This window comes from Amblyomma americanum, chromosome 5 (assembly GCF_052857255.1).
Source record: "Amblyomma americanum isolate KBUSLIRL-KWMA chromosome 5, ASM5285725v1, whole genome shotgun sequence".
In the NCBI taxonomy this organism is placed as follows: domain Eukaryota; kingdom Metazoa; phylum Arthropoda; class Arachnida; order Ixodida; family Ixodidae; genus Amblyomma; species Amblyomma americanum.
Genome location: NC_135501.1, coordinates 173,710,353 through 173,726,381, shown reverse-complemented (window position 1 = coordinate 173,726,381; position 16,029 = coordinate 173,710,353). Strand labels below are relative to the sequence as shown.

At 46.1% G+C, this 16,029-nt stretch overlaps 1 protein-coding gene across 1 annotated transcript; it reads right to left on the bottom strand.

Moving 5' to 3' along the window:
• Positions 1-11: 11 nt before the first annotated feature.
• LOC144133052 (uncharacterized) lies at positions 12-15,846 on the bottom strand. Its single transcript, XM_077665878.1, has 10 exons — positions 15,575-15,846; positions 15,327-15,488; positions 15,152-15,207; positions 14,872-14,963; positions 12,642-12,802; positions 11,487-11,508; positions 10,983-11,174; positions 9,497-9,773; positions 4,609-5,533; positions 12-1,278 (listed from the first exon to the last, which is right to left on the bottom strand). Exons 1-10 carry the CDS (start codon positions 15,723-15,725, stop codon positions 1,148-1,150), a joined length of 2,169 nt encoding a protein of 722 aa, XP_077522004.1. The 5' UTR covers positions 15,726-15,846; the 3' UTR covers positions 12-1,147.
• Between the last annotated feature and the right edge of the window lie 183 nt (positions 15,847-16,029).

The window sequence follows — 16,029 nt, the reverse complement described above, 5'->3', positions numbered from 1 at the left end:
ACGACATGGTAGCAGGGACAGTGCATGGGTTTATTTCCTTTCACAAACTCACCGGCAACATGTTCTCCAATAAGCGCCGGCAACAACACCATACTTGAAAAACGTGCCAGAACACTTCGCATGATCTTATAGTACCATTTTCTTTTGCAGGCACTGCAAGCAGCAATCCACTGAAGCACTAATTTTGACATCAAATCAGCACGGGCAATTCAGCACTAAATAACACTTCCCATCAAAGTGAAAAACCAATCTATGCTGCTTGCATAACACAGATAACTACTAATGACATGCACAACTCCCCTTCGCACCTGTAAGTTCACGCTAGTCTCCAAAACTGTGTCTTAGAACTGCAAGACATGTTTCCAGTGCAAATAACTAGGTATCAGTTATCTGCACTGTTTCCCAGTTGTGCGTCTTACATATGGCAGGCAGTCTGCCACTACACTGCTGTATATTCTACTCCTGTTTACAGAAGATTATGCTTAGTACGACAAGTGGTGACCATAAACAGCTCTACTTGTTCAAGAAAGTTGAGAGCAGACACATTTTCAGTGGCCCATTGAGAATAGGCAACCCTAGATTGCTACTAGAGAGACGGTGCATAGCACAAGAGCAGCCCTTCATCTGCTTAACCGAATTAACGTGCACAATATTTCAGAACAAGCAGCACAATGTTGCCAAGGTGAATGCATCCCTAAAACCTTCGATGAACAGGAAGGTGGACCGAATATTCCATCTTTCTGCAGGACACTGCTCTCACCAGTTTGAACACAATCTATGATGTTTCAGCACATACAAGCCAAACAGTTTAGCTTGACCAACCATGCTACACAAAGGCACCGTGAAGACAGAACTGGAAGGCAGTTCCCATAGCTGAGGAATGTCTTCCCTGAGCACTCTTGAAAGGGCTGCCCACACTACAAGCTGCACACACGATGGACACTGAGCAAGCATGGTCCCATCAGCCAAGTTCGTGTCAAAGGCACCATCACGGAGAGTTGAAAGTCTGCACGCTGTCAGAGCAGCACTTCAACAGGGGCCACAAACTGCACTCTGGTGAAGGGCACAAACCCGGGGATTCTGGCAGTAGTCCTCGATGGTCCTCCACTCTTTCACGATGGAGCTCCGCTAGTTCAATGGCGTTCATTCACTTCGACATGCGAAGGCGTCCTTTCCACTTGTTTGATGCCTGCTCCCTCAGACGCCGTCGTTGAAGTGCTTCTGCTCGCTTCTTGGCAATTTCTTCAGGAGTGCATTTCTTCAGGGGTGCAGGTTGCGCTACGACAAACGAAAACAAGCAAGCGACTATGGTGAGTAAATGAGTGTAGAATACAGTGAAAAATTTGTAAGCAATTTCATTGCAGGTGGCACAAACAAGATAATTCTTAGTGGACCAGTGCAAAGACACGAGGCCAATGCGCTGGTTCACTAGGGATTATGTATGACCAACTTTCCCATCAGTTCATGTTGTACAAGCAAGGTAAGTGGCATAGACCAGACTTTGTCAAATGAGTGCCCTGAAATAATACGTTCCCTGGTAAGGAATTAAGCCAATATATAGAGTTCAGTACCTCTGACTTTAGTGTTCAGAAAGCGTTGTGTACTGTTTTGGTTTTTTAACGGCAGACAGAATTTCCCAACTATTTTTCAATTGAAGTCACAGAGTAAGAGATAGGAAAAGCAGCAATGCGTTTGAAACATGCCACTAATGCTTCGCTGATGTCATGAGCTCACTGTTTCCCTCTGTTCTCTCTCTCAGCACCCTTCCTAGCCGACATACCACATGTTGTGATCACTGCGAAACGAAATGCTGGCGCAAGCAACAGAAGGAACATTTTCAAAGCAGCACAAGAATGCTTGGCCAGGACACAGCGGGTGAGTTGGGAACATTTCATCAGGGCCACTGATGTCACGACGCCACCTATTGAATGTGCCACAAAGCTCCACCCTCATGAAGCACTAGTTAGTCATGCACTCTTTTCAGCAGAGTTGGCTCTCCTGTCAATTTTGCTCTGTGGTTAATGTATATTTTTACATGAAGGCTCACCAGTTTGTATCAGTGAATACACTGTTCACTGATTCGTACGGCAATATCTGCAGTCTTTATGATGTTTTCCACAAAACTCTGCACTGCACATTTGCGAAGGCAGCGCAGTGCAAAAGGAATCTTGCCCACGCATGCCGTAGAAGCATCCAGAAGCTTGGACAAACAACCCCTGATTACCCATGGAGAGCCTGTAACCTTGTGCATGCTGAGCGATGCCTTCTCCACTTCCCTTGTAAGCGATGGCGCTGTGTCGGAAAGAAGTGATTTGAAACTAATGGAACCCATCTCCATGCATGACCAATGGCGACACGTGCCTCAGCTGGAGAGGGAAAGAGAGGCTGAGCTGTTGATGCTAACATTATGCATGCACCTGCTTTGGTGCGAAGTGACAAACAGATGCGGCGGCACCTACAAATAAAGGATATTTAGCATCATCGGTTAGCGTGCTGCAATTCAAGCTTCGAAGAAGAGCTCCGCACGACTCCTGGATCAACGCCGCCCAACTAGCAACGGATCTGCAAGGTAGCGCACGGCAGTCTTTAGGACACCCGGCGGCACTTCGGTTGTTGGACTGTCGCAGTGCCCGGTGAGCAAACTGCGTTCTCTTTTGCTTGTCTTGCTAATGTATTAGTGCACTTTAGTTGCAGGATCTCTCTCGTATTGCAGCCTCTGTTACGTACTACACTGCATTGTATTGAAGAACACAGTGCATGTGCTCTTATGAGTGCTTCGTAAATCTTTTGGATCGTCCCTTTGCTGCGTAAAGCTTGTTTTTGTTTGCGAACCTGACTCTGACCCATCATTCTCTGGCTCGCGATCAGCGAAAACTGGGCAATAAATGGACACCACCGCCCCCACTTTGTCACTTAATGGCTGTTTTCTGGCTGAGCTTGCCACGCTGAGTCCAGGGCATCTCCTGGGAGACCAGAACAGCTACCCCAAAATGCTCTAAGGGGGTCTGCGAGCACATGCAACCAGTGCACATTGTGACAATGTTGAAAACCATGTAATAGTTCTTTGGTGCTCACTTGCTGGTCATGAACGCTACTACAAACCTCTTCCCCGCTGCATGTTCAGAGTAGGCATATACAGTGCAAGAGGGCTCGATTTGCCAAAACCACGTCATCTGGCTGGCATTGATATCGAAGAGGCACTAACAGTGTGGGCTGACAAGTCACTCATCCCTTTGTTTCAGCCCCTTAAAAGTGAAGCTATCACTACCTCCAAGCAGTAAAAACAATAAAAACAATGCAAAAGTACTAAAAACATCGGAAAGAAAGCAGCTGCAGGAATGCATCTAAACCACGTGAGAGCTTAGACAGCTCTCTACAGACAAAAATTTGGAGCAATTTTCATGACATGAATGCACGGGCTTCATTCCTTCCTTACAAATTTTTGTTTTTCACAGCCAGATACATTCATATAAAATTAAATGCTGAGTTATCTAACTGTAGGCAGCGTTGCCCTGCTTATCTTAATTACGATGTGCTCTGCCCTGAAGCCAAGTTCTCTGCTGGGAACCTGCGCATACTCCTACTTGCCATCTACCCTCCCCATATGTCTGCTACAGCAAGTTTTCTGAGATAAAATTACACTGTCTAGAATATACAGACTAATGTGCCGAGCACCGGCAGCTTGCCGCGGAAAGGGGAGGGGGGGGGCGGGGGGCCGTCATTTCCAATGACTGCCATCAAATGTCGTTTGAGAACGCTACACACACGGAGTGTGCTACAAAGGATATAGCCTCAAGTATCTATCTATCTGTGTGTCGCCAGCCGACAATCTCGCTTAGCAGATACTGCTTAGCGTGGCTGCCATTGTCGTGTGCACAAGTGCTTAATTTCTTTGGTGTGAGTCATTTCTCTGGCGTGTGTGCACAACCCGACTGTCGCAGAGCAAGAATGCCCAAGGTAAAGTGGTTTTGTTTAGTTTATGAGGGTTTAACGTCCCAAAGCGACTCAGGCTATGAGGGACGCTATAGGGAAGGGCTCGGAAAATTTCGACCACCTGGGGTTCTTTAATGTGCACTGACATTGCACAGTACATGGGCCTCTAGAATTTTGCCTCCACCTAAATTCGACCATCGCGGCCGGGATCAAGCCCGTGTCTTTCGGGTCAGCAGCCGAGCGCCATAACCACTGGGCCACCGCAGCGGCCCTAGGTATAGTGGCTTTGCAAAGAACGAACTTGTGACATCACAAGGCCCACCACTGGGAGCAACTGCCATTACAGAGCAGTGGCGCATCGCTTAGCCGCTACATCACTGCACCAGGAGAGGTATGAGGACTCCCAGGGATCTACGAATGTAAATAGAGAATGACCTTCTGCATATATGAGAATTAACCCACTACGCTATTGCGTCATACCCTTAAGGCGGAGCTTATGTGTCCCTTCCAGTTTTATACTTAATCATTCAGAGCAATTCCAAATAAGCAAGCCAAATTTCACCGCTCTACGACAAAAAATTTTCAAATTTACCTCCGATCCCCGCCTCCCCTGCAACAAAAAACACTATACCCTGCATATGAATATGTAAACACAAAATGATGTTGGAGACTTACATTCAACCTCCTCCAACCAAGACATGACCTCTGGTGTTGCCAGATCCGAGTCGTCGTCATCAAAGTCCAGGCCAGCCTCGCCAGTCCTTGCCGTCGTATACACACTCATATTTCCAGAACGTGACGCGCTGAGAGGGGTTTGTCTCGATGGAGACCTTGAATACTGATGCAACTTCAACGTCATTGGAACACGAGGCGGCGAAGGAGATGGTCGCTTCTGAGCTACTGGTGCCTTCACAGGTGGTGTCTTCACAGGTGGTGCCTTCACAGGTGGTGCCTTCACAGGTGGTGCCTTCACAGGCGGTGCTTTCACAGGCGGTGCCTTCAAAGGTGGTGCCTTCAAAGGTGGTGCCTTCACAGGTGGTGCAGCACATTTCTGAAGAACCACTTGGACTGACCTTGCAAGAGAGTTTTGGGCACAGGTGACAGGTTTCTGATTCACTGCATGTGATGAAGATGGAGCCACAGGTTTTGCCACTGAAATTGAGCTGCCCTTTGATGCTGTAATAAAACTCGCAGCATTATCAGACACTGCAGGTCGTACTGAGACTAGTGTGCTGCCGCTCATTTCCTTAGGTAGGCCGATTTTTTTCACTGAGGCGCAGTCTGCAAGACGACACAGAGCAGTCGACCCCTTAGAAACTTCGGCTTTCGGCGCTGACACAGAGATGGTCTTTGAGGAGGTAATGGAGGTACTGCTGGAAGACCTGAATGCTGATACGACAGCAAGAGAAGATGAGGCCGCAGATGTTGCAGGGGCCTTGAATAGAGGTGGAACAGAGATCGCTGCAACTTTGGCTTCCAGTTGCTGCTGCTGCTCTAAGGTGCTGCAGATTTGGTCAAGAAACTCATCTTCATCGTCATCCTCGAACAGAACTTCTGTCGATGACTTCCTCGAGCTTGCTTCCAGGGGTCGTGGTGGCGCCTAAAGGATCGAAACAAATGAAGTGCGATGGTTTCTTCAACTTCAAATGCAAGCATTCAAGCCAATACTGTAGACAATTAACCTATATTTTACAGACCAGTGAAACGAATGTTGCATGAGCTAGCAGATCATATGACACCCAAAATGCATTAAGTTTTATGAACAGGTAGACAAGTTCGATGGATACAGTCACCAGGGAGGGATGGAAGACTGACATTAATGGAACAGCGTGCACCATGAGAGCAAAGTGCACACAAGAACGTTGTGCTAGCCTTCTGGAATACTGCCATCATAACACTGTCACTACTGCCTAGTGGAGCATGGCCAGAACAACTAAGAATTGCACCAGCTTACACCAAATCTTTTTCACAATGAAAGATTGGGAAGTCAGAACTCAAAGAAATCTTTTTTTACTCCCATGCACTTTGATCTCACATGAAATGCACCAAAGTACATTAATGACTGCGAAGTATAACACAAGGGCAATAACAAAATTTGGCTCTCAAGTTGTGAGTGGCTATGATAGCCCAAGTATACTGTGATGTGGAGTATACTAGTGCATACTCTTCTTACTGAATCTGGTCTATAGTGTAGTTGGTGGTTACCCTGCAGATAGGAGAACAAGAAGTAAAAAGGGTATAAACACAATCTGGCTCTAGGTTTGTCACACTAAGTCTACAAAATGCACAACACAATAGTTTTAAAGTACGAAAGTACTTCCGAGAAAACAACCAAAAGTTACTAGTGCTATAAGCAAAGAAGCACTTAGCAATGATTCTTCAAGATAAGTTTCAGGGCCATGTGAGCGAAGAAAAATGGCTAAGAATGAAGGAAACTGAAGCAAAGCATCTAGTAAATGTCAACATGAAAGAATAAAATGCACACAAATACTGAGAAAATTAAAAATGCGCAGTAAACTTCAAGCAATATACACACATAAGCTTTTCCCTACTATGTGCATCAGACCGGAATGAATCGCGAACAGTGGTTACAAACAAAACAAAATATTTTACCTGTCTACTTTCAGCTACAATGTACAACTAGCATAGTTCATGTCTCTGGGAAATGGAGGCAGTGAACTACGTATTTACACGATTGTAAGTCGAGCTATTTTTCAAAATTTGAAAATCCGAAGTGGGGGGGGTCTACTTAAAATCGAAACCAAACCAACGCACCATAAGTAAAGGCAAGAGAAACGAGATATCAGGCATGCTACAGCGTGGTTGCATTTTTGCTGCACGGGTCCGTCGCATTGCTCTTGGTGCTGGCCTTGAGCAACTGCTATGTCAACGGGCAAAACCGACATCCCCACCCTGCGCGAGGCGGCCGATGGTGGCTGTCGACAAGCAGCAAACTGCACCAGCGCACTCCCCACACGTGGCCCCAGATTGCGTCTGCTGATAAACGGCGGCGGCCCGATAACGCAATCACGTTCTACTCTTAATAGGCGCCATCCAAGTTTTTTTTTGTTTAATTTCAACTGCGCACTCGGCACTCAAGGGAGTGTTGACAGTTGATGGAAGGGCCGGTGTTCCAATCATAGCGGCACCCCCACTCGGAACTGGAGCGGCACCGGGGAGTGTCGCTAGCCGACAGAAGAGCCGACGCCGCTCACACTTAGTTTCTCTTTGGCTCTCACGCATTTGACTACTGCCGGCCGCATTTAGCAAGCTTTTAATGTAGCGCTTCGTCATTTGTGCTCCGGGTCCAGTAAGTGACCGGCGCTCGTTCACGGCTACATTCGAGATGGCTGTCATTCTTTGCACCGAAGAAACGAACAACTGCGCGCTGGGCCGCAAGTTCGACGTTTGCAACAGGCAATACAGGTGTGGCAGCTGCAGCGAGGCAAAATTTTCAGCTGTTCCACATGATGTCGTCATGTGGCTTTTTGCGAAGTGCGGGATTTCACTGCACGACGATGTTAGAACGACGAGCTGTGGGACCGCAGCAGCGATCACAACGGCAGCGCTAGTGAAGATGATGGCGCAAGTGTGCAAGAGTAGTCCAGTGACAAATACATTTTCGTTTTCACAGGATAGTGCTATCGTATTCTATTGTTAAAGGCAAGCATAAACAACCTTCAAGTCCAATGATTTCCCAGTTCGTATGCTCAAAATCACGGACATTGAAATATTCCCATAGAGTTTCACTATATTTCTCCTGGTTAATACGTTCTCGGATAACACATTTCCTGGCTACTACATTCAAAATTTGGACAAATTGTGATCGTAAATAATGTTTATTTACACACATGCTCAAACATACAAGTGGGCCAAACGTGAGGGCACGCGACATTAGAGTGTTTTAGTTTCACGTACGTAGAGGGTTCACGTACGCAAACGTGAGAAGTCTACGTAGCCTGCACGCAGGTGGTTTGAAACCCTTATAGTTACACGTACGCGAAACACGCCGCGCATTACGCCTAGCGCCATCTACTAAAAAACATAGACACTGGTTGTAGCCTAAATCATCCAAGACAAGTCTTTAAGCCAAGCCATTCATAGCGAGACGGTTGCTATGACGACGACCAACGCTACTTCGTCAGGCTTAACAGCTGAAAAATCGCCCTTCTGTCTGAAAAACAAAAGCTATTTGTCACTTGAAACCTTATGCGAGGGTTAGAATGGGCGAATCGAAGGCGAATACAACAGTTTAGAACACGATATCGCCTCGAGAGATTAGCGACGAAGCTGTTATCGCCGTGAAGCGGCGGGCAGGGCGCCGCCATGTTTGTCAACGCTACGTATGCAAGCAACGCAAAGACCGCAACGTAAAAATCCGAATCTCACGTACGTACATGAGACTCGCGCATACCCTTTGCGTTCTGCGCATGCGCACTGGTCACCCGTAAGAGCTCTACGTACGTGAAGCCTCTACGTACGTGAAACTAAAACTCTCTATTAAGAGCTGGAATGCAGTGCCCGTAAACTGCTAAGATGGCTTCTTTGCATTGCCTAGGTGTAAAGAAGCGAAGCACCACCACCACGACCACCACAGCAACCACCACCACCAATAACAACAACAAAAGAACACCGCACAAGCATTAAAGAGAGGCATTTCTGCAGGGACGCGACATGAAGAGGAGAAACGCTTAGGTTTTTTTGCGGTGCATAAGCGCAAGAGGACAAAGCAGCTATGAACTACAGCGACGCGCTTAGATACGAGTGAGCCAGGTCTACAGAACGCATCTTAAAAAGCAGAAACACTGCGACAGTCAGCCGCCGCGGTGGCGTCCCCGCAGTACTTATGTGCAAGGGTGCGTAGCATTCGAAAATTACTAGAAAGAAATTTTGGCTACTTCCGTCACTGCTGTTGACGGACCGGATGTGTCATGAAGTTCCTTCTGCAATTAAGAAAGCGCAAACACAAACTGATATCTGCAAGTACTCTCCGCGATTAAGACAGCACAAACACAAACTGAATTCTGCAAGCACTAGAAAAGGATCTGTTCAGATCTTGTTCCAAAAAATGCAAATCAACATTTTTCTGAAGTCAAATTCCCAATAAATGTCTTTGTACCTCATTCAATGGTCATATTTTTCAAAATTAGGACGTTTGGATCGTAAGTTTTCTCGGATAATACATTTTTTTCAGCAATTCCTTTTAAACATATCAAAGGGGTTTTACTGCACTTCACGTCACCCCAAGTAACTATCAACTGTGCCTAAAAGCAAGTAAGCGAGTGGCTGGTTCCTTGTCACTTAAATTTATTCCTGGCCACGAAGGTGAATTTACTACATGGTGAGCTGCAGTAGTTTAGCCAATAGGCTCAGATGCTCTATGATTACTACGCTCACTACATGGTGAGCAAGACTCCTTTATAAATAATAAAAATTAAAAGAAAGTAAATGCAACTGCTTGCACTACCACCATCTATTATTAACAGAAAGACAGCAGTGGTCAGCCAAGCCTTCATTATCAACGAAGATGTTAAAGTGAGTCGGCGCAAGCGAAAAGTATTACCTCCACTGCCGGTGTAGGCTTCTCGGCCCTCACCGGAGCAGGATGTAGTGGTGATGGCGTCTTGTTGAGTAACATCATCGATAGCCGCGGCGACTTGCGAGTGGCACTCATCAGCCTGTTTGGTGTGCAACGGCCATCTTGACGCTGCCGAGGAGATGACATGGTTGGCGTTTTGCGCAATGGCACTGTACTGGTGCTCGAAGCCGCTGGCACGTCGCAGGTGGTGTCTGGCGATGATTGCGCTTTGCTTGAACGTGTCGGTGTCTTGAAAGGTTTCCTGAAAAACGCCGGGTGCAGAAAACTAAACCTGAAATTCAAGATGTTAGCACACTGCCTGCCAAGTGAAACCACCCTTCAAGCCATTACCAAAACAAATTTTCCTTCTAATATCCCCTGGAGCATGTTACCTGCTTGATGAAAATGAGCTTACCCTATAAACTGTACTGAAAGCACGAATGTCACACAGGTGAAAAGCGGCACAAGATGAACTGTTCTGAAATTTCAAATATGAATGCATTGTTTTCCATATTCTGATATCTTAAAGATTTAATAGAAGCAAATTTAAAAACTAAACGATGTCGTGCTGGGCTATTTGGCCAGAAGAAAGTGCCCAGAGATAACAGGCACACTCTCAAGCAAGAAGTATGAACTGCTTTCGGCCACCACTTTTCCCACCCTCTGTTATTGTGGAAAACAAGAAATTGACAATACACTGTACTAGCATGTGGCGCCAGGCATTCTCACGAGTCCTGAATAAGGAACAGCTGTAGCACAGTACACGAGGCACAGTAACAATGAAACGGGTACTGCTGCCGTTGCCAACTTGCTGTTAGCCTCACAAAGAGCCCGCATCAGTTTCCCATCTCAAGATGTGTGTCAGTCGTACTGGTTCCACACAAGGCAATCCAATGAATCTCAAAAAAAAAAAAGAAACTCTTCTGTTGTCATTACAATATTCACTGGCCATGATGTAGAGCAATTGTAATGCTAAAAGTTCTGCTCCACAGTTTCTACAAAGTTCAATCGATTTCCAACTGTGTGAAGCCAATTACTGTTCAAGTGTGTTCACGGCATGGGCTGCAAACACACTGTAAGAATATTTCAAGGATTGAGCATTCATCCAGCTCTACAAACCAAATTCACTTTCGCACTGTTTACATAGCATTACACAGGACCTTGTGTAAAATCCACTGTGATTTCAACAAGTTTGCCTTTGTCTGTAGGCACACTGCAATATTCCTCCAAAATCCCATCCGCACTGGCACTGTTGTCATGGCCATTAGCCACTCAAGCAAACCTTTCAAGCAGCACAAAAACGCACCACCCTTAATTAAAAGAGCCAACATGGGAGACAAACCAAGGAGTGCCAGACAATGTCAGCTCAGCACATGTCACCACATGTTTGAACAACAGCACTCCGCACAGTAGCACCTGCCCTTGAGACATGTATACCACCCACTATCTTACATCTCGCTTCACAGACTACCTTGCGGATAAGGGAAGCTCGATGTCTTGCGTTGCAGCAGCCAGAATGCTTTCGTCCCCCGTCAGCCACGTGTCGTAATCCTCATCGTCAGCCGTCGACTCCTCAACCGGCACAACGACCTCCGCAGTGATGCTGGTGCCACCTTTCTGGGATGCGATGTCTTCTTCCACATCACTGGCAGTGGAGTCATCACTGAAGATGCAATGTGTCAAAAACTATTTCTAGATTGTGTCGTGATTAAGAATAAGTACATAAGAAGAAACAGGGCGATAATGACTTGTTTAGTTTTAAGCAACAACGCTTGCACACTTCATAAGTTCTCGTATGGCATATCCACAATGGTAAATACAGCTAAAATACTGGATTTGCATAGGACTGAACTGTCTGGTTTAATGAATAATAATAAAAAGTACAATACACCAGCTACTAGCCTGTGCACAAAAAGTGCGGAACTAATTCACAGCATAATGCTTTGTTTGCAGACGTATAAGAAATCGCACTTACAGTATATCGCTGCTTGCAGCATCTGCAATGTGAAAAGGGCAAGAGAAAGAGACAACATAAGCACTGACTAACTGCACTTACATACAAAAAATTTTTTTCGGTTCATTTCAGAGTTGCGCACCAAAAAAATGAAAAGAGGTGAAAGTCGGTAGGCTAACATATGCTCTCGTGTTGCCACACTCCTCACAGATCACCTATAAAATGCAGCTGAATCATACGGGTGCAAATATCTGCATTCAAATATGGAGGAGGAATCGCACAACCAGTAGTACCATCACTAATATCGTCATTATCATCATCAGCCACATCATGTACACTGGCAAAAAGGACCCTCTCAGTGTTCTCCAAATATCACTGTCCTGCAACACATCATGGCCACTTTATCCACTAATCTCATCTCTCCAGCTGACTTTTCGATGCTCCCCGCTACACTGAACTAGAAGCATGGGTAGTGGAAAAATCCTTTCTTATTAGTGCAACTTACAAAAAAAAAATTACCTCTTCCAAAAAAAAAACTTTTTTCCCTGTGCATACTGCCAAAATATATCAGCAGGCGTATTGTTTTCAACACCACACAACAAGATGGTTCATCAACATTTTGGTTGCTGCATTATGAGACAAACAAAAGAACAAAAGTGACATTTGCAAAATATAAGTGACACCCTTGCATGGCAGTCCAGACATAGTAAATATAAACCGCCTAAAAAAAAAATATTTAGGGACATCTATAAACCACTACCTGTAAACAAATCAATCACGAAGCTGCCAAATTACAGCTGCATCACATTTTCGAACATATCTAAATTGCTGAGAGCAACCTGGTTCCAACTTGAAGGATATTCACAATAGAAAAAAAAAATGTTGGTTTTAAAACAGAAACTTAACAAAAATCTTGTTCTATACCTTGAAAGCCAACTATGGCACAGCATATACAAAGCAGCCTGGTCAAGAATCATCAACTTCACACTGTCAAAAGCAGCACACACCTATCAGTTCAAATGCAGAGCCTCTTCCATCGTCACCATTCAAAGTAAGTAAAGAACGAAGGAAAGGAGGAAGGAAGGTATGAAAGAAAAAAGTTGATGTAAACAAGGCACGAATGAAGAAAAACAGAAAGAAAGGAGGAAAAGGAAATGCAGGAGTAGCCAGCCCGACCTCGAGTGTCCAGAGGAGCGCTCCTCTCAGCCACTGCCGGTAAGAAGCCATTCTGCTTGGACTGCTGCACTATGTCCCACAGTTCCTGCATCTGGGCCATGACTGCCTGTGCACTGCTGCTGGTTGCGCTCGTTCCCTTCCTTGCACCACCTTTCTTCTTCCTGCAAGACCCACCACGGTGGCCGAGTGGCTTCAGAGTCTGCCTGGCGAGCACAAGGTGGCTGGGTTTCAATGAAGTCAAAAATAAAGATGCGAGAAGGCCCGTGTGCTGTGTGGTGTTAGTGCATGCTCAAGAACCCTAGGTGGTCAAAATCAATCTTGGAGCACTCCATTACAGCTCCCTTCATTGTCCACTCATCGCCCATATCAAACTGCCTTCCCAGAATTTACACGACAGGAATACACGAGGCACCAGTAACAGGCAGTTCCTCAGCTTTCTTTTTGGCAGAATTTACCTGCAAAAATAAGAGAGGGATAATTTGTGGTTCCCCCATGATGTCTCAGCAGCTGAAAAAACTTTGCAATGCTTCCAAAGAATGGTTCACTCAAAAAAGAAAAACTACCAGTTCCAACAAAGGATATTGCAACCATAAAGCATGTTCTTATTCTGCTATTCAGCTGACAGAATGCAACGCATACAAAAAAAAATAAGAAGAGATGCCACACCTATAGGAGGTATTCACGTGACGTCATCCGCAAGGGGCGCTAGTGGCCGGCGCGGCATTCGCCATGTTGGTGGTCGCGCGCGCGGCAGCCGCAGCACTTACCTCGCTTGTGATGTGTGAAATGTGAGTGTATTTAGCGTCTCGCGCAAATCATTTCTGTCCGACCGGTAACACCGTGTGACTGAGTGGATACGCCGTGAACTGCGCGAAGCAGAAAAGAGCGGGCACGCTGAAAATGTTACACTTTGTGAAAACGTCGACGCGTAGGAATGTGCAGGTGCCGGCGTGGTGTGCGACGTACTACAAGACGGCTGCCGTGCATTGAATTCACCCATATTAAGGTCCGCCTTGTGCACGGCGTAATTTTGCCGACAGGTCGAGGAATTAAAGCATGCAAATCTATAAGAGTGTGCAATTGCTTGACAAGCGGTCGACCCAAGCCCCACATCCGTGCTGAGGGTGCCGACGGCCGAAGTGCCGTTTTTCACCTAGGTGAGTAGTTAAAAGTGTTTGTTCGTTTAGCTAGCGTAACTAGTCATCTCTGTCTGCTGAAAGTGACGTGTTACTACTGAATGTAGCGGAATCGCTGCACATCGCGTTGCTGCGAACCGGCCTACAGATTCCAGGTCTTGTGCACTGGAAGCAACGCTACGTTTCTACAATAAAACCTGCAAAACATTCTTGTTATGTCTGACATTCGTGCTGCGAGTGCATGACAGTATTTGCTCGACCATTTTATCGCGTAAATAAAGCAGCTATGACGCAATATGCGTTTTTGCTGAAACAATGAGGCTTCGGCAGTTCGCGGACTACAGCCGCTGGAAATATGAGTTTCTGCAGCGTCCGTTTAGGAATATCGGTAATCAATCATGTGCTGTGTTATCCACCATGTGTCCTGCATGAGTAGCTGACAGCTATGAACTGATATTAAAAGCGGCAAGTCGTGTACATTCTTGCGTGCAATGCAGCCGGCCAGTTTTGCTGCCGAGTTGCGGCACACAGCTCGGTTAAATTACGGCACAGAATTCTGCTGCAAACTTGATGCACAATAAGCGTTCCACAAAGAAAAGTGGACGTTGGCGCATTTAACAACGTGCAAAGATGTTACAGATCACTAACAATACAGGCCGGGTACTTCACGGCGTACCGTGACACTGCGCGAGCTTTCGTGAAACGACCACAAACATGGCGCGTTTGCCGCGGCGACGCTCGCGCCGTCTGGTAGCGCGGCCTCAGTGAATACCTCCTATAGTTCGAAAGAATAAACAGTGCACACAAATATGCTAACCTGAACAAAAAGACTGCGTTCCTTGGACAAATCAACAGTTCCTCTTGAGGCAGCCAATGAAATCACGGACCGTAAATAGCTGATATGTCCAGAAGTATTAAGCATCTCCGGACACAAAATGTCCAAAATCTATCTTTAAAAAAAAAAGGTGCCCTCAAAAGTAAGCCTCCCACAACTAGCGCACAATGTCACCTGTCATGAATTTCTCTTCGAAGGCATTGGATACCGCAAAAATGCAAACGAAAGTTCCCAAAGTCATGGAGTGATTCAAATTCACCTTGGAGTCCGAACATGGCCAAGGGTCGAAGCCGTGACAAAGTTTGGACTAATGATGCTCAGCGCTGACGTTGTCGGCTTGGTTTCTTGGGGCTGAAAGTCGGTACATATATTGAAGGTCTCAATGAAAACGCTATTCAGTCTTGCTGGTACGATTGAGACGTGCAAAGCGCAGCAAAACATCATTATCAGAGACAATCGCAAGCGAAATAAACAAAAAGCAAAGCGTTTAACCTGAATATGAGGCTGCTGTTCGACGCCAACACTTTAAATGAACTTACCTTTGAGCGGAACAGCTTGACCAAGCTCTGTACGTCTGATCTACCAGGAGACCTAGCTGCAAATTCAGAAACAAAACGCCGTCACTTGATCCCTTGATGACTTTTGGAGACTTTAGTGTCACTTCTGCATACAAGAATTTGATAGAGAGGTGCGAAACCACGCCTTATTTAATACCTGCAACCAGCCTGTTACGCGGTGAGCTGCAGTCCCAGGTGACATCGCTGTTAACGACATCTTGTGAGCAGAGGAATTCTTCGACGGTAAAGTTGTCGAGATCGACTGGTGCATTGTCGTACGTTTGCTCGTGGCAGTTCTGCGGACTGCTTTCGTTGCAACCTGAAGGCAGACATGCAATTGTAAATACACGAATGTAGGCATTTTTCCCCCTATTCTTCTTTAGGTGCAGCACTTTAATGTCCTACCATTCGGCGTTGAGCGAAGTTTGTGGGGAGTTGACTTTGGTTTTCCTAAACGGCGCTTGGGTGTCGCCAACGTGCTCGACGCTTCTTTAGGCGGTGAACTTCTCGGCTTCTTCATCTTGAAACAGTCAGTGATTTGCCTATTCCATGACATGATCAGGACTCCGAAACGCGGCGTAGTCCACTAAACCCATATGACCGGCACAACGACAATCAAAACCTTTCCGCCATATGCAATCAGCCTTTGGCGATGCCGATGCGGCCCGCGTAACCCGCGATATGTTTAGTTATGTTTATGTTGTTCTTCGCCAATGATGACGATGGCCATCAACTCCGATATGGAAAAGTACCGCTATAGTGCCTACAAGGTTTCTAGAAGGACCTTCTGGGCACTATAGTGCCGCTATTCCCAGAATTTGTTCCAGAAACTCCAGTTACCTCAAGCAATCATAGAGATG